This window comes from Cyanistes caeruleus, chromosome 4 (genome assembly GCF_971803275.1).
Source record: "Cyanistes caeruleus chromosome 4, bCyaCae1.hap1.1, whole genome shotgun sequence".
Lineage (NCBI taxonomy): Eukaryota > Metazoa > Chordata > Aves > Passeriformes > Paridae > Cyanistes > Cyanistes caeruleus.
The window spans coordinates 30,978,144-31,002,499 of NC_141704.1; the positions used below are offsets into that span (position 1 = coordinate 30,978,144).

At 47.3% G+C, this 24,356-nt stretch overlaps 1 protein-coding gene across 23 annotated transcripts in view; it reads right to left on the reverse strand.

Moving 5' to 3' along the window:
- Positions 1-10,383: 10,383 nt before the first annotated feature.
- Positions 10,384-24,356, reverse strand: part of RBFOX2 (RNA binding fox-1 homolog 2) — a 170,796-nt gene continuing 156,823 nt past the window's right edge. For 11 of the 23 annotated variants that reach the window (XM_086887329.1, XM_086887328.1, XM_086887326.1 and 8 more), the window contains 4 exons: positions 21,350-21,426; positions 18,837-18,925; positions 17,842-17,914; positions 10,384-16,735 (listed from right to left, as the gene is read on the reverse strand). In XM_086887329.1, coding sequence (XP_086743455.1) covers positions 16,681-16,735; positions 17,842-17,914; positions 18,837-18,925; positions 21,350-21,426 — 294 coding nt within the window. In that variant the 3' untranslated portion in view covers positions 10,384-16,680. Of the gene's footprint in view, positions 16,736-17,841; positions 17,915-18,836; positions 18,926-21,349; positions 21,427-23,871; positions 23,915-24,356 lie in introns of all 23 variants that reach the window. The other 12 variants (XM_086887332.1, XM_086887331.1, XM_086887334.1 and 9 more) reach the window with 3 other exon arrangements.

Consider the following 24,356-nt stretch of genomic DNA (forward strand, 5'->3'; position numbering starts at 1 on the left):
GTGTTCAAGGCCAGATTGGACGAAGCTCTGAGTAACCTGGTCTAGTGGAAGGTATCTGTGCCCATGGCAGGGGAGCTGGAACTGGATGATCTTTAAGTTCCTTTCCAACCCAAACCATTCCATGACTTCATAATTCTAAGCCAGCTTTCTTTTAAGTAGAAAATTTAATCACTCTCTTCCAAATTACTGGGCTCATGAGCTCGTGTTCCCAGTTAACATTTCAGAGCAGCTTATGATGATCCAGAATATGCAGAAATGCAATGTGAAGAACCAGCACCTAATCCTAGCTCCTGTGGTGGATCAGAGCATCTTATTCAGCATTCCCTGCTCGGGGAGCGTTACCTGAACAGATAACAGTAAGACAGCAGTGTAAACAGTGGCTTAGAAAATACAACTGACTACTGCAAGCAGCATGTTTTTACTTGGCTTTAGGCATGCTGACAGGAGATAACATAGCCAAAAGGCATCAGAAGCAGGAAGAGAAGGGCCACCCCTTGGCAGGGGTGAGGCAGTGAGGTTGTTTACACAACAGCTAGTGTATATATGTCTTATTTATAGAGGATAAGAAGAATTAAAATAGAGTTATCTTATGTTGAGTGAGATCATTTAATAGTACACAATTACTTCATACAGATTTAGCTAGAAGTAATTAAAAGTAAGGTTGTGCTCTGAGGCAGAGTTCCCCTGCCACTGAATTCAGGTCCAGTGGGAAGCTCGCACTTGCAGCCAGTCGCTCACAAAATCAAATCCCTAAACTTCAGACATTTCCCCAAGTGGCTTAACTGTTGTGTCCTTTGAAGTTATATTTTAGGTTTAAATTTCAATTTCAATCTTTATCTTCCTTTCTTACCTTTAATTTCTCCCTAGTGCAGGAGGACAGGATCCCATACTCCCCCAGCCAGGAGGCAGCTGGGTCACTGGCCAGCATCTTGCTCCCTGCCCTCATGCAGGAGCTTAGAGGTAAACTATGGATAGGCAGGAGATCTGCCCTGGGAGTGGAGCTTGAAAATGTTTTCATCTGAAAGCAAAACCACACCGTGTAGACCCCTGATGCAATGAACATGCCAGGGTGTCAGGAGGCTTTTGTCTTGCCAGGAACCTAAAAGAAATATTTTTAGCCTGAGTGAGGTTGACATAAATATTTCCTTTTTTCTTCCCTCTGAGTTCACAGGTGAACCAGAAGCCATGGGTTTGGACATCTTGGAAATAAATTTACAACATCAGCAGATGCTTTTTGAGTGTCCCAGTGAAGAAACTTGCTCCTTCCTTTCTGTCTTCACCCACGTGTGACTTCATGAGCCCTCTGTCTCTGTGAGAGCACAACTTCTACTGCTCTGGCAGCAGGAAAACGTGAAACCACATTTTCCCCAGTTCTCCATCGTTTTTCATCCCTGCACAGCACACACAGGGTGTGCCCTGGACTGGAGGCCTGTGACAGAGACACCTCCAGCACTGCCACACCACACTGGGAGCCCCCACACCAGCATGTGGGGCAGGGCACCGATGGCCCCGGGGACGAGAGCCCAGCTAGGGACACCGTCAAGGGGCACTGTCAAGTGGGGACAGCACGGGCTGAAGACTTTTCCCTCCCCTCCACACACACTGCTGCAATATCCCAAGCATGTCCTGGCACAGAAACCAATAGAGCAGATTTTCATAGTGATGAACCCAGGGGAAGAGACAAACAGAGGGGACATTTTGTGAAGGCTAAACAACCACACCAGCTTTGCAGAAGTGTTTTGCTTTCCACCTGCTTATTCCCATCAACCTAGGCAACTTAATACTGACTTTTCATTAATACTTTTTTTTTAAAAAAGCATTTGAAACAAAACTGCCTAATTACAGAGTAAATATTTAGCTTGAAATGAGCAGACAGATATTCAAAGCCATTTTCTGACATGACAGATGATCTGAAAGGAGCTACGCTGCAGGCATTGAGTGCTGATCAAACCCAATTTAAAAATACAAGGCATAGAAGCAAAAGCAGACATGACCCTAAGCACAAACATCCCCACACAGGCAAATGTCTCCTGTAAAATGCCACAGGTGATTTCATGGCAGCTGAACCCAGCAGCACTGGAACAGCATCACCCACCTCTGAGGGTGCTGCCATGGTGAACCTTATGTGAACGGCACTGCAGCAACCCACAAACATTGCCCCGGCAGGGATTGTCCAGCTGCTCCAGTTTTGGGACCCCAGCATGGGCCCATACATTTCCTGAAGACCTAAGGGAAATTCCTCTCCCCTTATGCATGTGAGCTATCTTCCAGCTCCTGCTATGCTGGGTGGAACCTAAATGACTCCTGCTACCTTTGCCACATCTAAATTATTGTGGCATTCAGCTGGCAGGTGGGAGCGAGGTAATGTGGGAAAAATAACCTTTTCACCCTGAAATGCTGAGGAGCTCATATCCAAGAATTCACACCCCAGACATACTGAGAAGCAGAGATGTGCAGGAGGAGCTGCACCTGCTTAGCATCTCCTGCTCCAAGCCCACAGAGCATGCTCAGAGATCAACCTTTTCCCAAAGCTTTGCCTCCACCCTGGTGCTCCTGAAGCAGCCCTGAGCTTGCAGCAGAAGCGGATGGAGACGTGAGTCCAACTTTGGTGAGAAGGATTGGGAAACACGAGCTCTAGAGCCACACACCACTCACACAATGGAAAAATCACCTCTGAATGGCTGGAGCCTGTGCTGGGTCCCTACAGGAGTGAAGGGATATGACCAGAAGTGGGTATGGCTCCACATGGGAAATGCAGCTACAAGGCAGGACCTGGCATCTTGGAAATAAATTTACATCAGCAGATGTTTTTTGAGTGCCCCAGTGAAGTAAGAAACTTCTTGAGTAAACAGCCTAAAGGGGAGAGGTATGAGAGACCTCACTACCCACACTTCACATGTGGGAAACCAGCAGGGCATTTATGGGGTTAGATGCAGAGACAAGTAGCAGTAGCTCTAGGACAGGAAAAACATAAGTGAGGAAATCGCACAGTATCCCTGAGTCACTGTGCCCACATCCTGGGGAATGCATTAGCTAAGGAAGGCAGGGTCTCCACCAGGTCATCCTGGTGTCTAATGACCCAGACATTCTGAAATCAGGAACACATTGCAGCGATGGCAATGGAAACATGGACATCGTGTGGCTCCTGGCAGAATCGTTCTCTAGCACACAGATGCTAATGAGGATGGCTTCAAGCATGAGGTACTGGTCTGCTTCTTCAGACTGAGGGCTGAGCAGAAGGCACCAAGTGGTGTTGTGGGCAGAAGGAGGTGATGCCCCTGCCCAGAGGACACAGCCCATCAGCCCTTTCACAGCAGCCTCCAGCCTCTTCCCCTTGGCTGTCACTAAGGCAAACTGCCATGCCTGCCATCCTGTGCCTAAGGTTTGGGATGAAACTTCACAGAACCCCTTCCTCCTGTTCCCTCCAGGAGGCCCCAGTGCCAGGGCTACCCCACCACCCTTGCCAGGCTGTGTGGTCCCTTCACCTTTTGGCCAACCCTTTGACCCAGTTTTTAGCATTAGCACCGTGCTGACAATCCTTTGGTCCTCCAGACTTCCTACCCAGGGGCTTGGTTTTTTTGCAAGAAGCAGGGGTAAAATCAGACCACCAGCAGGCCAGGTCTGAGACTGGGTTTGCTGCTCTTCACTGGTCAGTGACACTTGCAAGGTGTAAGAGAGGCCAGTCCTGTTCCTGGTGTGGCCACAGACCCTCAGCACTGCAGCACAGCTCTGGCTCTGGAAATGGCCTTCCTGCACATGCAGAGCCAGGGGATGCCTGGGGTCTCCCACAGCTGTGGCTTTGGGAGGTGACAGCTGGTAACTCCAAAGCTCTGAAGCCTCTCCAAGTTGCTTGCAGAAACACTAGTGAAATAAAAGAGATGTTAAAAAATAAATTCTAAGATGAAGTGGAATAATAACTGTCCTGGGTAGAGGAATCTCAGAAATGTCATGGCCTTGACTGTCCCAGTGGTTAAGACAGCTGTGGGTGTTCACAGCCCTGCTGAGTCCTGCAGTGAGTCCTGGGGGTCTGGCTAGACCTGGCTTTATTGGTCCTGGTTCTCCTTTTCATTTTATCCAGATGACCAGACTACTCAAGTACTGTTCAAAATGTGCCTTTCTGCTTTTTCTGCCTTGCATCATCCTGTGTGCTCAAGCCCTGTTGTTCCCGTGGGCCATTCCTTTGGGCACATTCGTGGCTCTTGGTTTCTCTGACTTAGACGATGAGATGGCAGCTTTTAAAAGCATTCGTATTTTCCCCAATGCCTGGAGTGAAACTGAGGCCAGAAAGATTTCTGGCCATGAAACATGCCTCTGAGCATGTTAGGATTTTGTTCCATGAGGACTTCTTGGCTGCCGGAGGGCAGAGGCAAAGGATTTGGAAAAAGATTTCTGCTCTGCAGCACTCCCTGAGCAGCCACCTACCACCAAGCCCATCAGTCAGGGCAACAGAGCAGAGCTCAAAGCTTGGGACCTGATTGTTTGCAAAGCAGAAAAGACAAGATTCATCCACTGCCTCTTCTCTCCTCCTGGCAACTCTCATTGTATTTTGGGCACAGATGCTCAGACTCAGCGCTGGTAACTGTTCTAGAAACATGTGGCCCCAGGAGACCAACGGAGCTGCAGTGGCAGGGAGGGAATGACGTGGATACACGTGGTGAGCAAAATCTCCAGGGGTCACATCAGAGATGTGCTGTACCCAGACCCAGCTCTTTTTCAGGACACATTTCCTGCACACGCAGGATTGCTGAGGTCTCAGCCTTGGCAGTGCCCATGAGGATGCTTCTGTTCCTCTCGGGCCTCTCAGCTGTGAGGATCCCCTGCAAGGGGACAGGAAGTCATAAAAAGGCACAGGATGATCAATATTTCACATTTTCCCAAAGGAAACCAGAGTTAAAATCTACCATGCATCTGTGCAGCTCCAAGTAGAGCTGGACACTGCTACATCACAGGGACAAAGTGGCTCCTGGCTCTGCACCACGGCCACACAGTACATGTCCCTGGTGCCATCAGTCACCAGCAGGGAGAGGGATGCTCAGCCAAGGTGTTTCTCAAAGGGCCTCTTTGTTTTTGTCAAGATGTTTCATTTCTAGTGGAGGCCTTGGGGAAAGGCGGCTGCCAGGGACTTGCAAGCAGGATAAGGGCATGCCAGAGATAGGCAAGGCTCCAGAGTATTTGATTTTCTAAATGCACAGAACTCCCCACTTCCCCCTGCAGTGCCAGGTCACACCTGGCCTGCAAATCACAGCGAGTTTTGCGCAGCTGCTGGGATGTCCCACCTGAGACACCTCCCAAGGGGCTGTTGTGGCTCTAAGCACCCCACGCCATTGCTGGGAGCCACTGATGGTCACCGCTCCCAAATCTGAACAGCTCTGGCCAGGCACAAATGTATTCAGCCCCTGGAGGGAAATCTGGCTTCAGTTTCATTTTTTTTTGTTTTGAGGGCATCATTCTTCAGTGGAATGCAACATACTTGAGAGCTTGGAGGCTCCAGGATCAGCCACAGGAAAATCAGGTCTGGTATCCCATCCCTGAGGTTATTTCTGACCCTCCTTGCTACTAGGGATGCCTTACAGCTGCTGCCTGCATCCTGGTCGTTGGGGGGACAACCAGAGCGAGCCCCCTTAGCTCTGCACATGGGATTTTTCCCCAGTTTTGGTATGAGGACACTGGCTGATGGTGAGGAGGCCTTTCATGGTCTCCCACAGCTCATGGGGGGACCAGCAACTTGCCAGCACAGACCCCAGCACTTGTGCTGCTGTTGACAGGTACCAAATCCATAGTGCAAGAGGTGTTTGGTGTAACTAACGAGCCTGTGGGAATGGGGTTTTCCCCTCAACCCTGCAGTAACTCCAGGTATTTACTCTTTTGAAGTCAAAGCCATCTGCGAGCCCAGGGCTGAGGAAATATTTTGCACAGCCACTCAGTGACCCAAATTGCTGCGCTGGGCTCTGCCTGGCCTCCCCACCACAGCTAATGACCCTCTCAACCACAGCAGCACCTGGATCTCAACCAGGGATGAGTGGGCTTCACCACAGCTGTCATCTCCAGTGCTTCAAGGCTGTCTCACCCGATCTGACCCCATGAAGTGTGTCAGACTCACCTCTCCAGACCTCTGGATGCACTGCCTCCCAGCTCAGCGCTGGTCACATCACACCATTAGTGAGGAGCACGGCGGGTTATTCCTGTTCCTTCACCACAAAGCCCATTGCGGGTCCCCAGAGAAGAAATAAGAGTGTTATCCCTGGGTCACAGCTCTGCAGCCAGCTCAGCCTCACCCTCGAGGCCACTGTGAAAGTTCAGCACACACCAGCTTTTCCCCAGCTTTGACCTTTTCTCCCCAAACTTTTCGATCAGCCCCCCAGAACACAGAAGCCTTCCACTACCTGTGCAAAGCTTTGCATAGATGGCCCTGAGTCTCCCTTTTCCTTTCTCACCTTCAAGCCCTGCAGCGGAGTGGGAGACCAGCAGAGCAGGCAGCTCACCCCCATTCACACTGGGGTGAGCCAAAATCCCTCCCCAGCCCCTTGTGCTGTGGGCACAGGCATCTGCAGCTGCCCTACACTGGGGGTGAGTGCAGGGACAGCCGGCGGCATCGCGCCCACGTGAGCCACGCTCGGCCAGGAGCGAGGAGCTATTTCTGGAGAGCCGCTTCTCGTGGAGCAGAAGCGGCAGAACTCAGAAGCACTGACCGAAAAAGAAAAGCCCTGGTGTTTTGAACGGGAAGCGAGGTTTCCCAGCCTCCCGCCGGGAAGGACGGGCGACATCCTAGCAAAAACAAGAGAAGATTGCAGCGCTCTGTGGCAGCAGGGCTCCAGAGGAGCTCAAAGGCTACTTCAGTAAGACCGTAAACACGCCAGACCTGCTGTTGTTGCAGAGCTCCGTGAAATCGGTGATATCTGAGCGGAGTTCAGCTGGAGAGCGCTGGTGCTATAAAAAACAAAGTGACTTTGGGCTTTGACGCTTCCTCCTGACACACAAAAAGGTGATTTGTGATTCAAAAGACAAGGAATTTATCATCAAAAGGAGCTGGGACAGAGCTCAGTGTTTACACATGGAAGAACAAGACAGGCACCAAGAGCAGATATATTTATACTCATCCATTAATAAAAGAAGCCAAGTCAACCATACCTTTGTGCTAAAGTTAGAGCACAGCACTCTGCATGTCCTTAAAAAGGCAAGAAAGTTTCCACAAACTGGGACAGCTGCTCCCAGTGCCAGCTCTGTGCATCTCCTCCTTGGCACTCCAGCACCGGTGTGCTGCAGCAGGAAAGGGGCCAAACGCAGTGAGGCTTCTCCAAGTGGGACGGCTGACTCCAAGAGTCTGGTCATGGCCGGTGGCCACTGCACCTCAGGAGCCAAATAGTCCCTGCTGCACTGTCAGAGACCTGCAGGAGACGACTGCCTCTTGCCAGAAACTGAAATCCTCATTTCAGTTCCAGTATTCTCATTGCTTATTATGGGGCTCACAGAAGCCAACAGCTTTCTCCTCTGCCAGAGGTGACACTGGGGAAATGCTGGGCTTGGCCCACTCGGGCTGGCCCTGTGGGCAAGGACTTGCTTTGCGGGGCTGCCTCCAACCAGCAAAGGGAAGAGGAGCAGCACCCAGGGGTTCCAGGTTTGGGCTGAAGAGTCAGTGCAAGCCCAAGGTGAACAGAGAGCACCCAGGACAGAGCATCTCCTCCTTGTCCATTTCCATTGAGGTCAGCAACTGGATGGTGCAAGTCACAGCAAGCTCCTGGATTAGTATTTGGCGCTTAGAAATGCTTTAGAAATCACAAATTGCAGCAAGTTCCTTAACCCACAGTTAAGGCTGGAGTTGCCTGGCTTCACCTGCTGTGCGCTGGGGAATGTTACACCAATTGGCAGGAAAGACACGGAAGAGTCAGCTCTCTGTTCCTTGGGAGGTGCTTCTAGAGAGCAATCAATTATCCTTCCTGACAAATAACAGATGAGCTCTCACAGTTGTTTTCCTGTTTCCCTCCTCTTCCCCCACCCAGTTCCAGCCCTCAAACCATGCTGGAAGCAGCAGGAGCCAGCACTGGACACGCTATGCCAGAAATGATCACGTTTCAGGCAAACTGAGAGCAATCACAGAAAATACATCTTGTCTGAATCAAAGTTAAGCACAGTGCAGTTTTTCTTCTCCACACCCCAGTGAAACAGCTGCAAGCAACAACCAACCTCGTCTGCACAGGGAAGGAAACAGCTGAGGGCACACGGAGCGGAGTGGGGGTCACCTCTCACCTCCCAGGACATGCTGAAGTTGTTGGCATTGCAGAATGCATTTCCCCTCTGAGCTCACACTGAAGATGCTACAGTTACATGAACTTGACTGACCTTTGAACAAGACAGCACTAGATGGCCTCCACAGATCTCTTCCAACCCGAATTATTCTACAACTTTGCAATTTTCTGCATAAAGAAAGAGGGCATGCAAATAACTCTTCCTCCCACACCAGCTGCTAAGCAAAACTCTCCTATCAAAGGGATACTCAGACTGCCACCTCTGAGCCAGTACAGTCAACAGAAGTCCAGCAAAATCCTGACAAGTCAGCTTTGCTACTGGCACAGGGATCAGGACTTCTTCCTGAGCTTTTGAGTCAAATCTCCTGATGCAGCTTGTCAGTGCCAGTCTAAGATGCAGCCTTAGCAGTCACACTAACCTCACCCTTGAGCTCTTCTGCAAATTCAGTTTGAATTCATAAATCATTTCAATGTGATCCAAATGCTTTCCAGCAAATGTTGCCATTTATTGGCTCCATCCCACCCTGCAGCAGGCAGGCACAGCCATGTGGCACCGAGGTTCTTGCTCGGCAGCCACGCTGGTGGACCCTGGGCTGACACCGAGCCCCGCGGCAGAGCCCACGCCTGTTATTGTCAAACCCTCTCCCCAGGTCCTTCCTGATGCCAGGGGCACTGTCACTCAGGAGATGCTACCTATACTCACAGAAATAAGCACCGTGGCTTGTGATCAGCTGTGACTAGTGTCATTTGTCTATTACTTATTACAATTATCTACATCTTATAGAAAGGGGGGATGTATTAAATCAGCCGTGTTTGCTTCCTCAGCCAGCTTCCAGTGCAAAGAACCTCTGCTTCCTTTGGTGAGCTCTACTCTGGATAAAGCACATTGAGCAATGCTGAATATTACAACACTTTTACTGACTAATTAGTGAATTCCAGGATCAGCCATTTTACAGCTTTGCCTTGAAATGAGGGTCAGCTGGAAAACCCAGAGCTCCTTTGCTGTGCCTCTGGAGCCTCCCTCTGCAATACCTTTATCCCAGCACGGCAGAGCTTCCTTTCAAGACCTTTCCCAGTTCCACTGATGCAGAATCCCTTAACCAGCTTTTCTTCAACAATTATTCAGCTCTGATTTCCAAGCATCTAATTTTAGCAGTCACTGTTGAACATCCTCTTGAGTTATTGTTAGAATGAAATGAGGATCATCTGACAGGAACATATCATTGGTAAATACTGGGAAGGAATTCTTAAGGAGCTCGCACACCTTCCTGCATCGTAATCAACAATCCTACTGCCCAGGGAAATACCTTATCCCACCCTTTTTGTTCCTGGTACCTTGCATTTCCAAAAGCAATTAAAACACCAGTCTCAACTGTACTAGGCATATTTGACTGTATCATCATTTTGCTCAGTTATTGTTTCAATAATCGCTTCCAATTAGTCACAGGGATTTATTATTTGCTATTTTTAGGATCATTTCAGTTTAAAAGGCACCTGATTACACAGATCTATATTTGCATGTCATCTTTCACTGGAGGATTTGTAAATACTACACAGAATGTGAATGAATTTCTGCTTGTCTGCAGCAATACTCCTTTCACAGGCAGGACAACAGTGATTAAAAGACGCATCCAAACTCCCAGAGGAAATTTACACTGACACAGGAACCCCAGCTTCCAGTTGTGTGTGTTAACTATTAAACCTGTGTTATCACAGAGGGAGTGAGGTTGGCCACACAGGCGCTAAAGGAGATGCTGATACCGTAATTTGAAATGGTTCTCTCCTTCCAGAGACTCAAACACCAACTAGGCTTAAAAAAAAAAAAAAAAAAAAAAGGAAAAGGAAAAAAAAAGAGCTTCTTATCAAATACCAAACAATTGGCCCTTTTCTGCCAATAAGCAGCAGTGGGATACAATGGCAGGGAAAGGTGTGGATTTTCTGAGAGGCTGGTATAGAACAGATGGGGCTGAGATTTTGCCAGTGTGACTTGCCAAGGCTTCACTCTTTATCGCTGTTAAGAAGATCCAATCTCCCAGCTCACACCAGCTTCCCTTCTTTGCATTTTACCTGCCAGGGCGATGCACCAGCGAAATTCTTCCAGATGTGCTGAAAAACAGACAACACAGAGGAGCCAGCAGACTGGTGTTTCTTTCTTTTATTTAAAAACAGTGCTTCATTACCATTTGCAAAGGGTTAGGAAGGGTTTCCCCCCTTGCTTAGAGTTTATAAAAGCCAGCAACATGATCAATAATTTATACACATGGATAGTAATACAAAAAAAAGGAATAAAAGCTAAAGATCTAACTACTCCAACCTTCACAATTCCAGCTACTTGATAATAATAGGAATAACCCAATGAATACTGTATGGTCTGAAAGCTACTATACAATATGATACTTAACGAGGGAGGGCGGGAAGTTAAAGGCTGTCACAAAGCCCTGGGATGCAGATACTGCTTCTCCAGAGTCAGCAGGGAAATGGGACCCTGGGCAAGCGGCTCGGGCGTCCTAGGAAATGATCCAGGGGAAGGGAACGTGTCCCACTCGGACACGTCCTGCTCCCCGGCGGTACCTGGCAATGGGAGGTGCTGGGGAGACTGCGAGAAGGGGCAAGTCTGTCGCTGCCATTGGAGGTGCTGCGGCATCTCAGCCTCGCACTGAAAATCTCCAAGTCTCAAAGAGATCGGCCTGTGAGGTCAGTAAAATACTCCACCAGCTCCGTATTGATCTACAGCCCTGGTTCTCATTTGCTATCAGCCCCAGGTTTTAGCTCCAGCTATTTACAAGCAGGATTTACCATATTAAAAAAAAAAAAAACCTAAAAAAAAACAAAACCAAAAACCAAACAAAGCCTAACAAAAACCCCCAAACAAACAAAACAAAAAATATCAAGGAAAGAAAACAAAACCAAATCGTATCCCCTGGGGTAAAAGAGGATAATTTTGTCACTTGATAATGCAGCCAAACTGAGCTGCCAAAGCTACAACACTCGCACTCACAAAATACTGTGAACAGAAAAAAATAGAAAAACATGACCAGAACTGAGACTATTAATGTGGGAGGCCTGATTTCTGTAAGAAATTTACTCCTCAGGGAAGCAACAAGCCCTTCCACCAGCAGAGAACTGGGAATCTGGCAAGAGATTTATTGACCCACTTCAGAACATCAAAAAAATTTTAAAAAGAAGAAACACTCCTAAGATTAACGGGCATTTTGCTGACTCTGACTGCCAGCCAAATGAGTATCTTGGTGGACGGCTTTACACACCAGCAATCTCCTGGTGAAATCAGGCAAGGTTTTTGGCTGATGCATTCCTGCTCTACCATGAGTCGAGAGGCAGCATGGGAAGCTGGTCTCCTGCACAAGCCTGGGCCAGCTGCAGCCCATGGCCCCAAGAGGACAATCATGGGCAGCACTGGCAGCCCCAGCAAGAAGCTGTCTTCCAGGGTCAGCAATGGCAACAGAGACGGGACTTGGCCATCCCAAGTCCCATTTAGGCTGCCATTGCTGCAGGCAATGCAGAGGGATGGGGACTCTCCTGACAACTCCTGGCTGGAGCAAAGCATACCAGGCAGAAACCCCACAGCCTGCTTGCAAAGGGCCCCATTTCACACTCTGGCTATCAGACTCCTGCTTGCCTTGTTGACTGGAGTTTTCATTGTAGAAGAGAAGTTTACTGGGGTTGGAGTGTGGAGTGGGCAATCAGTAAGGTGGGGATGGAGGGAATGGGCTTTTCAGACATTAACATCACCAAAAATAGTGTTTTATGCAACAAAGAATCAAGTCTCACTGGTGTATACTACAAAATGTTTGACATTATCCAAGAGCATGTCAAAAATAAAAACACAAAGAAGTTTACATTGGATGTTCATCTTGTTCACTAGGTTGGTTCCCCCCCCTCCTATTTTAAAACAGTGCAAACAGGTAAAACACTTTAAAAATCACCCCTCTACACCAAGGACAGCATTCCCCCACCTTGCCAGGCTGGAGGGTCACAGGCAGCAGGCCCTCTGCCAGGCTGCCTGTGTGCTTTCCCTTTGGAGCTAGACTGAGCAAAAGCGTTCCCCAGAGCTGTTTTTTGGATTTCCCTTTATTAAATTCCTAAGTGCTCCCCAAACCTATTTTCCACTTGCCTCCATCTTCGTGGCTAGGATGGGAAGATACAGATAGGGATGGGCTGGGGAAAAACATGGGTAGAACTGGGAGGCTCTGCTTTTTATTCCCCACTGATGGAGCTCTGGGTGCTGGAATTGAAAGCCCAGCAGCCAGTGTCTCTTTTCAGGCAGGGAAATGGCTTCATTAACCGTTCCACAACCAGCACTCGAGCTAGCTACTCAGGAAACCCTCCTTAGCTCTTGCTGTACACTTCACATCCATGGATCTCAAAACAGGTAAGAACAGGGGATAAACTTCAGCTTCACTTTAGGGACGGGGAAGCGAAGTCTAAAGTAGCAACACGACTGCCCCACAGGGACCCTTGAGAGGTCACTGGCAAAGCCCTGTCCAAAACACAGGTCTCAGACTCCAGAGCCAGTGCTCCTTGCTGGGCAAGTCTGCTCCCTCTCAGGCACTGGAACAGCCAAGCCACAGCTATCTTTAAACATGGCTTTGTCTATCCAAATTCATGACACAGGATCCACCTCACTGCTTAACCCGGGAGAAGCTGACTATATTAGGCTCATACTGAGCTCCCATTGCCTCCAGGTCCTGTCATAGCTTTTCTTGGAAAAGCTAACCCACCTCCAACAGTGCAGCCTCCCACACAGGGGGACCAGGACAAGTTTGTTAACTTGCTGGGCATCAATATAACTTATTCCCAGTAGAGAATATGCTATACCAGTAGAAGTTACTTTATACCAGCACAACTGTAACTGCAAGGAAATACAGACCAGCATGTTAAATAAACCAACTCTTCAAACCAAAATTTCATCATCATGTGCTGGCTGAACCTATTGCAAGACAGTACAAACAGCTACACTTAAAGATACATTTTTTTCTCTGCATCAAGAGGAGTCCCAGATGCCACCAGACTAGATGGTGACAAACAGCAAGCTATTTGCCAGGCTGCCTGGGCGGTTTCCCTCAGAAAGCCAAATCCTGCTTTGCAAGGGACCTGTGACTGCAGACCCATCACACGGACAAGCACTAGCTGCCATCATTCTAATAAGCCAGGGCCCAGTTCAATTTATTAAACGTAATTAATTTTGCATAGGGAGATATAGGCTTTGTCCTCACTTCTTCAGAGGATGGATATAGCCACACCTTGGCTACTCTGAAAGTTTATCTATTCAGCTCATAACACATCAGAGTGAAACTGGAGCTCCCTGTTTGCCAACAGGGAAGAAAGGCTGAAGAGCTCTCCTGTCACAGCACAACACTCAACTCAGGAAACCTTGCCATGCAAGTTTTTGGGAGGTCTGGTGCTTTGGACACCTGGAACCAGTGAGCTACCTCTGGCCACCAGCCATGCAAGTGTCCTGGTGTCCCCTCTGCAGCTCAGTGCTGAGAGCAGGAAGCCAGGCTATCAGCAAGCTCCCTCAGGGGATCTTGCAGCATTAACTATGGAGCCACAGAGACACTGGCTGCTTAATGCACCAGAAGAGCCTGGCAGGGAGAGACTAGAGCAGGCCAGGCTCGGATACAGGAGGAATCAGGCTGGATGGTCTTAGAACAGGTATTACTCGGAGATCGGGGGACCACAGCCCCCCAAAGGTTGGGTGCTTCTGCACTAAACCCCTCACATTCCTAATATACTTGGGCGGGCTGAAGCTGCCATGCATAGACTCTGCCAGGCGGCAGAAATGGGGCTACCTCCCTACTCCCAGAGAGGCCACGTGGCAGGGGAGGATTGCAGGCGGCACTGCCAGGGCAGGGGAGGGCACTCAGGGAGGAAGAACCCAGCTTTTGGGGAGCTGCAGTCAGAACCAGCTGAACTGAATGTGGGAGAGGGGCAGTGGGGGAGCAGCTGCCCCAGCAGGGCTCTGCAGATGCTCCTGGGCTCACAGCCTGAGGAACTGCGTGCGGGAAGGGAAGGGATGGCCTCGCTCAGGCTCTCCATCCACAGCGGGGAGAACAAGCTGTATCCCACCTCTGCAAGTCCCCTGGCTGCTCGGCAGTGGAAATAACTCCACTTGAATATGACTATTTCTATCACAAGTCCTCCCTCTTCTACCCCAACTCAGGCAGTAAAAACCCCCAAACATCCCGAGTCTCCCTCATTTCCTAGATTTTGTGAAAGCCCCAACACCCTGTTCTCCCCCCTCCTTATCTTCAAGCTAAAATATTTATATACAAACAACAAAAAAATTGTCATAACAGCAACAAACCAAACTTTGGCTTGGAAAAAAAAAAAGAGTAAAAAAACAACAATAAAACCAGAAAAAAAACCCAAAAAACAAAACAAAACAAAAAGTGCCCAACAGGCTGGCAGTTTGGTGTCCCCTTTATCTGGCTATTCCTCCAGAAAATCAATAGCTTCAGGGTCTCTAGCTTAACTAATGGTGTCCCCATTCTTCCCATTTGAGGTACCTCCACTCTGCTGTGCACAGAGAGGCTCCATGTATCACTGGGGAAGAGCAAAAAAATGTGTGGTTGTGTGTGGTTGGACCAGGACACCTCCCCAGGAGCAGGACCTCTGCTTGCTGACATTGCTTAGTGTTAAATGTAGGAATTTTCCTATTTTGTGTCAGTGGTGGATGGAAAAGCAGGTGTTCGACAGGAGCTGGAGAGGCTCCCCCAACAAATTCATACTCTAAGCTGCCCTTCTGAAGGCAGTGGCTCACCCCAGCACCAATCCATGGAGTCGAGGCAGCCTGGTACAATTACACTTCTGCATCTCTCCAGCATCCGGTTAGAGCCTGCCTCTGACCACTGGGATTACTGGGAGCACTCTAGGAGCCAGCAGCTGAACAGGGAGGTCTGGAGAGCAGCAACTCCACATCAGGACACAGCTCACAGTCATCTAAGTGTCCTGTCTTTGAAACACAGCAAATTCTTTGTCTGTGAGAGCAGAAGGGAGATGGTCTTGGGAGTCGTGGAGCCCTCGGGTAAGTAGTTTCTATTCTTCCAAGTCTTCTAATATGTAGTGTCTATATGGACTCAGCAGACCAGGTGCACAACTTTCTTTGAGAAGCTGGGCAAAACAAACCCAGGGGCTCCAATGCAGCTATGGAAGGGCCTGAAATAGCTTGTGGTAGGAAGTTCCTATGAATTCATTGCTTGCAAAAACTGCTTCTGCCAGATACAAAACTACTTCAGGATCACATTTAGATATAAAAGATCCTCTTCCTCCACACAAACCCACATGCTTGTCCCTCACCTTGAGCAGCTTGTGTGTGACTGGCTTTTCCTCACTCATATTATTTGAAACAGATTACTTGCAGAAGCACCTAAGCAGCCCAGGATGAACAGGAGCAGAGCCCTTGCTGGCTGGGCCTCAGAGCGTGCGCCATGCTCGACTCTTCTGCTCGCTTTCTTCCTCTGCAAGGCTGCAGGTGCTTCACCTCCCCAAGTTTAGTCACTTGCTGTCCGCAACAGAGGTACTCTGCATGATCCTGCACTGCATCTGCCACTCCTCGAGGAACGAAGGGGAGGAAAGGGACAGCAAGAAAGATCTTCAAAAGGAGAAATGAAAACTATGACAGTTACAGGCACCTGCAGCGGACAAAAATCAGCGAGTGAAAGTTCTGTGTGTGGGGAAAAGATCATCCTCATCAAAAACTCCTTTCCAAGTCTTGTCCCCTATAGAGCAGGTAACAGCTGAAGTCTTTGGGCAGGTTGAGGGACTCTCCTCTTGCGAAGTCTAAACTTCTGACACTGCTGAAACTGTCCCAAACCTGTGCGCGTCAGATGGTGATAGAAACAAGGAAAGTCTCTGCATTTCCCCCATTTCCAAACGTAAATGACTATTTCCCACCAGCATTCAGGTCCCAGCCACAGCCAAAGAGTGCTTCCTTCTGCAGACCAGAAACACAGCAGGTGGAGACTTCTCCCTCACGTCCTCCTGTCTCACAGGCACCAAGCACCAGACCCAGGGAAGTAACTCTGTCTGCGTGTTCCTGATTAATTGCATGATATCAGTTTCTAACAGCTTTCCTTATCGCTAATCGCCTTTTCCGTGATTGGTAGGATAAGCTATGCACCAACATACAGACACGGAAATGCATTATTTTTACCACAGTTAAAAAAACCCCAAAAAAGAAAACAAAAAACAAACAAACAAAAAAAAAAAGCACAATCTTTGGAACAAAAGAATTAAAGGCAGAAATTTAAAGGAAAAAAAAAATACATATTCAAAGAACATAGTGAGGTATAAAAAAGTATTTTCTCTTTTGTTTTTTTTTTTTTTCCTCCTCGACTTGCTATAGAGTTCCTCTACTAGTAAATATTGCAATAGCCAGGCCTCATGAACTGGGGGGGCTCTCCCACTTGCAGGGGGCTCACGTCACTTCAGTAGGGGGCAAATCGGCTGTAGCCACCTCGGTATAAACTCGCCTGTGGAAATGAAATGGGAGAAGAAAAGGCTGTTAGGAGGAGAACTGTGAAGGGATACCCAGGACAGTACCCAAATGCTTCTGGAAGGACCTGTCCTGGCACTGACCCACCACCATCAGCACCTCTAAGAAGCAAGAGAGAACTCTGCCTGCAAAACCAAAGATGTGGCTCAGGAGGGCATGCTCATGGCCAGCCAGCTGGAGGTGAAGTTTGGCAAGTCTTGGTGGAAGGGAATTCAGTACCAGAGAGGGGACTCACCAGTCCTAATCTCAAGCCAGTTGTCCAGGCTGCCTTTATAGACTGCGGAGACCAGGACTTCTAGGATGCTCTTCACCTCACCTCAAGGTAAAGGTCTAAAATAGATATGATGACTGGGTATCCTAGAATTACCTGTTTTTCCCTCATTGACCCTAAAGAGAGTCCACATGATGAGCTGAGGCTGAAATGGAGGTGCTACACTGCAGATATCTATTTTTAGGTGTCTTTTTCTCTGAGCACATTTGTATTCCAGCCTTTGCAACAACACAGATACTGCGGTGGCTAGCAGATGGGCAAGCATGTGTTTTCAGCAAGCTGCTCCACTCCCCTCCGATGCCAGCATACCTCATCCTGCCCTTGCGTAACTACTGCTGGCAGGCAGGACACCGCATCCTTCCACTAGTGCAAGAGGGAACCGAGTGAAGCAGCTTTGATGCAAGATGTCACAAGAACAACTTATTCCCTTGCTTCCCAGAACTGAAAATGGCAAGAAAGGGTATCCTGAATCTCTAACTATTGCTGACTTTTGCTCTATGTATCACCTCGATACAGTTCTACTGATTTGCCAACAGTGTTCTGGCTCCTGGCAGCTCTGTTTGCTTTTCATTTTCATTTTTCATTGTACTACATGATGTGCAAGACCAAGTAATAACTGGTCTCCTATAGCCTGGTTCCTTTCTTAGTGCACACACAGATATAAATGGGGAACAACTGGGAACCCAGCACTGCTGCTAAGGACCTCCTCCCTCAACGAAAGTTTTTCTGGGTGAGGTTTCACTGCACGATACCCAGTGGCTGTTCCCCATGCTGGAAATCAGAAACAGCACAAGAAAGAAAATCCCACTTACCACAGCGCCAACTCCGTAGCTAGCGGCAGGGGCAAGGGCATGGTAAGGATCTGCTGTGTACACCCTGCCATAACTGAAGAGAGGGAGAAAAGATATAAGAAGAAAAAAAAAAGTCACTTGGGAGGGGCAGAGAAATAGCTGCCTGACCACAGGTAATGGAAGCAGCAGCATGCCCTTGCACACGCATGTATGCATGCATGCACACGCAGGCACGCAGGCAGCTCCTCTGCAGAGATCCTATGGGCATGCTGCCATGCATTGTATGGGATGGGCTGGAGAACGGCCTGCCAGGAGGAATGTGGCACAGGCCATGAGCCTGACCTGCAGAAATGAGGTCAGCACCTTTGAAATGCCAGCTAGAGCATCCCTTATCTTTGGGTAACTGCGCGATGCAATGAGGGAGGAGAGTGACTGCTGGCACTGGTGCTACTGGCACAATAACAGCTGCTAAATGGAAAGCAGTGAGGGATTCTCCACTATGAGAGGAGTATAAACTTTAATGTACTAGGATTAAAACACGGCCTCACTGCACAGGCAATGAAAAATCTTAAGGCAAGCACTCTGATGAAGACATTCCTTTGTATCTATTCAGAGCTGCATGTTAAAGCATCCTAGAGCACTGCATGAGCTGAGTCGTTTTTACTTTATGATGGGGAGAGAAACGCACCCAGTGATTAAGTAACCTGCCCAAAGCCAGATCTCCGACTCTGAAGCCGCAACCACACTGCCTGCTTTGTGCAGAGAAGAATCACAAGGACAGGGAAGAGGCCAGGATTTGTGCCAGCTCACATACACTGAGGGCAATACTGTCCAGGAGCAGAGACAAACCGTGCATTCAAGTCTTCCGTGTTGGGTGGTGCATGCATGTGCGCGCATGCGAGTGCAGGTAAGACAAAGAAATGGGGGAAAGAAGCAGAAGTTCTGTGATGGATCAATGCTCCTTGAATCCCTGAGCACAGCAAGCTAGCCCCCATGGACACTTCTCCCTTACATACCCATCGCTGTAAGCTGCTGCAGCGGCTGCAGCGGCCGTGGCTGCTGTTGCAGTAGCAGGCTGTGCATATCTGTAGGCTGCGTATCCACCCTGCAGGAGAGAAGAGAACTGACTTTACAGATACCTGTCCACCCGTGCAGAGCATAAAAAAAACTAAAAAAAAAAGAGTCACACACATCACAAGGAGAGGAAGTGTTTCAAACTGCATCAGCTCCCATGTCTCTTGCAAGCATCACCCATTAACTCATGTATATTCCTTTTCTCAGAGGGACCAGGGAGGCCCTTCTATTATCCTCTTTAGCAAAGGAGTGCACTAAAGGAAGGCTGAGCATTGTTACAACCCTACAGAAAATGCAATTTGGCATGGAGGAAATGGAAAGACCCAGAATCTTGCATGCAAGGTAATTTTTACAGCTCCTTCCTCTTAAAGGAGGGGAAATCAGAGGTGGACACTTTCTGTGAAGTATATTAAATAGAAAGAGAAATTCCTACTTTTTGTTTTTGTTTTTCTTACCCTCTCTTTTCTACAGCCAGGAAAACCCAAAGGGCTAGAATTTAATTGGGTCCACATGTGTAGAAGTATCAATAGCCAGAGAAGGCAAAAAGCAATCAGGAAAAGATGGTCAGAGAAGACAGTCCCTGGTGGATTAAGGGCTGTCAACAAGCAAACCAATATTGAGGCCAACCAGACTGTTCTCCCCTCCCTCTCCATATAAGAAGGAAACAGGTCAAGGGAAATTATGCCAGAACAGTCTGTTCTGCTGCTGTATTTCTGCCCATGCTACACACCTGTAGCAAAGGTGATCAGAGGTAGTTACTAAAAATGTACGTAACAGCTGTGCTGTCAAAATGTGAATACTGACTCAGAGAAGACCTGTGAATCTCCTCTTGGAACTCCTACAAGGAGTACTTGGGACAGAGCAAGGCCTGAAGTACTGGAAGACCAAGGCCAGCCACCTTTCAGATGAGAGACAAAAATGGCGCAGCAGGTAGCAAAGGGGGCTCTGAAGCCCTGGTTATATCTTTATTGTATTTCTGAACACTTTTTTTTTAACTTGGGGGTGAGGGCTTGGTAAATGAACCATGGTTCCGACTTCCTTGAAACACAATGAGCCATAAAAAGACATCGGAAAATTCCAGATTGTTTCTGGCTTTTTTTTTTTCCTTTTATCTTCCAACTGACATTTTAGGGATTGAAGGACCAGAAGGCAGATTTATGCTCTTCACCTCCAGAATCAGCTCAATATGCCTCTACTACTTCTTCCCTACGTATCTTTTACATACATGTAACTAAGAGTACAAGATCAGCTCCACTACAGAACTGTGTCTTTGCTAAATAGTGCTCAATCTGGACCTGGGTAGCTTTTAAATTAGAAATAATGATTTTAAATTAATATTGCTTCTTTTGTATGGCTGCATTAGCCCTGAAGGCTAACGTGCTATCCAAAACATGTTTGCAGACCCTTTTCTACTCCAGAGAAAAGGGATTTGCAGCCTCTTCAATCTTCTAGTTAACAGGAGAAAAAGCAACACAGAACTACACCTGTGAAACATCACTGCATGGCCTGGAAAAATGTCATGTTACAGTTTAGGTCTTTTAATCTCACCTAGGTGTTTCAAATCCTGCATTTTGGATTGATGCTTTGGGGATGTTAGCTTGGTTTTGCCATGCTATCATTGCACCACCATGTAAAACATGACAGAGGCAAGAGGAATGAGGTGCAGCCTTAATCCAAATCCAACCTTAATTAACCTCACCAAATTAAGACAAAACTTTGTATGAATGCCACTGCAGTATTCCCCTCAGGCTACGAGCTTCCTGAACCCTTGGTCTGTCACTTGGGCACAGTGTAGGAGGCATTTTCTCCAGGCACTACCCTCTGCAGGGGCAGCTGGCCTCAGCATGCACCCTTGATGCCCACTCTGCCCCACACTTCCACACTTGCCAGTCACATTTCAGACCAGAAGCCGCTTCAAACGTGCCTGGCACATACTCTGAACATGACAGCAAGATGCAGTTTGAAACCAAAAAGGCTTATCATAGAATTATCTTTTAACTCATGTGTCTCATAAAGGAAAATGAAACAGAACCGAACCAAACCAAACCAAAAAAACGAAAATAAAGAAGAAAAGAAGGGTTGGAATCAGGTGTGGGAGGGGGAATGGAGTAACATTTATTAATTAAAATTAAAAACTAAGCATGCTGACATCTGGAGCTAGAACAACCAGCAAAGTCACCACGTTCAGACTCATATTGGCTAGTTCTATCCATCCCAGCATTCTCTTGGGACAGCAGTTCGCCCTAGGCTCTACCACAAGCTCAGTGAAGTACACAGCCTCAAGTACTAGAGCGTGCAGCCACAACAACCTGCTATTACGGAAACAGTCAGTCACCACTGGAGTTAACATTCCAACCTTAACGACTCCCGCAGCACCCCGCCCTCGCCCCCCAGAATGGCTCCCACCCTAGCCCTGTCCCACACCACAATGTTAATAATTATAACAAGCAATAACCCATCTGTTATATCAGAGAAGGGAACAGAGACTCCACTGAGAGATTTAGAGCGGGATGTTAACATTTCTTCAGTCAACTGCACAACAAACAAACAAAAAAAAAAGAAAACAAAAAAGAAAACAAAACAAAAAAAACAGGAGAAATAATTCATTGGAGAAATGAAGTTAAGAAATAGCTGACGTGTATTGCTTTTTAACCATGCACTGATGCAAAATTGAAGCTACTGGTATTTTAAAAAGGAAAAAAAAAATAAATCTCAGGATAGAGGTACACACGTACAGGCAGAGCTGCTCATTTCAAAGCAATCTGCAAAGTCGACTTATGTGTACTTCAAATAAAACCAAAAATGGGGATCATAATGGCCATGGTGCATTCTTGTCATAGGAGCAATGAGTGTGGACAGCTGGGAGATTTCTGAGACGGGGATGTATTTAGCATGATCGGCAGGCCCAAACACACCAAAATAGGGTGAAGGAAAGAGGAAGAACTGTTGCAACTACACTTTGTTTCCTCATAAATCCTTTCATCAAGCTCTGGGACAATACAGAGCAGACACTGTACAGGTTGCCTTACCCAGCTGATGTTCCTGTTCTCCATAACCCAGGATCCACTTATATAATTCAATAAATGCATCTAAAGCCTGTTCAGCTTGTCCAATGCACCAGATATTTTCTCCTGCTGTTCCTGTTTACACAAAACTTGTAACTGATATGCAGAGCTCATCTGCAAGCTCAGCTGCAGGGTCCTACGACCCTTGGTGATTTCTGGTGCCACCCACTTCAGGTACTCCAGTAAATATAAATTATAACAGCATAGAGCATCTGCAACCACAGCAACAAAGAGGAAAAAATGTGTTTCCAAATGAAAGAAATAATTATTAAAAAAAAAAAAAGAAAATAAAAGGAAAAAGAAAAAAAAAAAAGAAAAACAGCCCTTGCCAGCTTCAACACATTCCTTCAGTGCCACAGCCAAACTGCAACAGAAAAAAACACTGAGTGGCATAGTGCCTGGAACTCAGGACAGCCATGCAAACTCCCACTCCATCTATTTGATTCCACAGGGACAGGTTACCCATACAGGTTCAGTTTTTTAAAATCTCTAGTCTCATCTCAAAAGTAATAAGTGTGGCTGAGCTTCTTGCGAAGATGTTATGTCAGAGACGTTTCTATCAATTGGACAGTTTAATTACTGCCTCCATAAGGAAATGGGAACTAGTGAGAATGCTTATGCATTTTTAATGGGCATTAAAAACAACCAAAAGGACTGTGTAAATCAAGATTAGCCCTTTTTGGTACAGGCTTTTGGATTGTCTTGGGAGCATGTGAGAGAAATGAACACCAGGCTAAATGCTGCTTTTCTTGATTCAAGTTCTTTTTCTCTATCTGGCCTTCCAGTCTTGCTGGTGCTATGCTGGATCCCTTCCCCCATGTAGTGCTTGAGCCTACAGACCTGAGCTGTCAAATAGCTGTATTGCTTGGGTATGAACAAATGCCCAAATTTAAAATGACTCTTCTGTGATGTTATTGTCCTTGGCTCATCAACAAAGCAATATTTTCTTTTAAATTCCTTCTTTAACATTAGATGGCAGCTTTTTCAGTATTATGTTTTCTCAAATATGACAAACATGGAAAAACAACATATATACAGGAAGCTGCAATCCCAACTAAAGCAGCATTCCAATTACTGAGTATGTTGATGAAAATAAATTAACATTTTATGCAGTTCAGCTCAAGTACATCTTCTCCTCCACTCTTCAAGTCCATATCAGGTGATCAATCCAACGAGAGCTAGAGGAAATCCAAAACTACAGCTTACTATGCCAGTGTGGTTATAAACCTCCCTTTTCTTTTTCCCTTCCTGCCTTAGAAGGGCACACAAAGTATGTCACTGCCCTCTTTACTCCAAAGAGCCTTTCTGCCCCTAGGACACAAGTGCGTCCATAACCGCCGAGAAACGTGTAACTCATGGTACCACTTAGGTACATTTTACTGCTTGCCAGGTTTAGGCAGTGAGGCCAATTCTAGGATCTTTCATTTGTTATCTCTCAGATGTATCTTCTCCACCCCCGTACTTCCATATAACAGAAGCTAAGAAGCAGAAAGGGCTAGAAACGCTTCTGGTATTTCTGTATTAGAAGGGTGGCATACGTGCACCAGGAATGAGCATGAATGAATTAGAAGAGGTGACAGGACAACGGTGTCCATTGCAGCAGGTGCTTCTACATGGTAATGGGACAAGCATGACCTTGTTAACCCTTCCACTGAATTAAAGTTTTGTTGGTTTTCATTTTTTTGTTGGTTTTTGTTTGGTTTTTTTATTTTGAGTGAAATGCCACTTGGTATGAAATCTGGACACACGCCACCCTGCTATAGCGGGGGCTTGGCTCACACGTGAGTCTGCGCTGCTCTAAAAAAGCCTCTGTTCCCATCTCTAATGTGGTGCTGGAATGGTTAGTATAATTCAGTTTTTTCCACTGCAATCCACAATCTGATTGGTTGGCAGGTCACACTGGCACTCCTACCTGAGGTATTTTAGCGCTAATGATTGGTTCCTGTAAGACTATTCTATAACAGAACACAGGAAGAGCAGTTCAAAAAAACACAGCTGTGGAAAGAAACAATCATACAAACAGCCCACAGCGGGGCTCACCAGCCTTTTCTTTCCAGTGGATGCAAGCACGCTTTTCACAGGCAGGAGCAGTCTTCGCACGGGTGGGTTTGTTTGGGTTTCCCCCCCACCACCCAGATTGACCCCATTGTAGAAGAAAGATAACCTTTCTTATGATCCGAAATGAAGCCCTCTGCATCCTGGGGCAGGTTGTTTTATCAATTCAGGTCTCTTGCCAGAGTGGGACGCATCCAACAACAGATGGAATGCCTTCTTCACAGAAGAAATGGCTAGCAGGATGGTTGCCCCAGGAAAGAAAAAAGGAGTGAGGAAAAGGAGGAGGAGGAAAATGAGAAATCGGTGCATAGCATATATGCAGAAAAAGCAGCCCAAACTTGG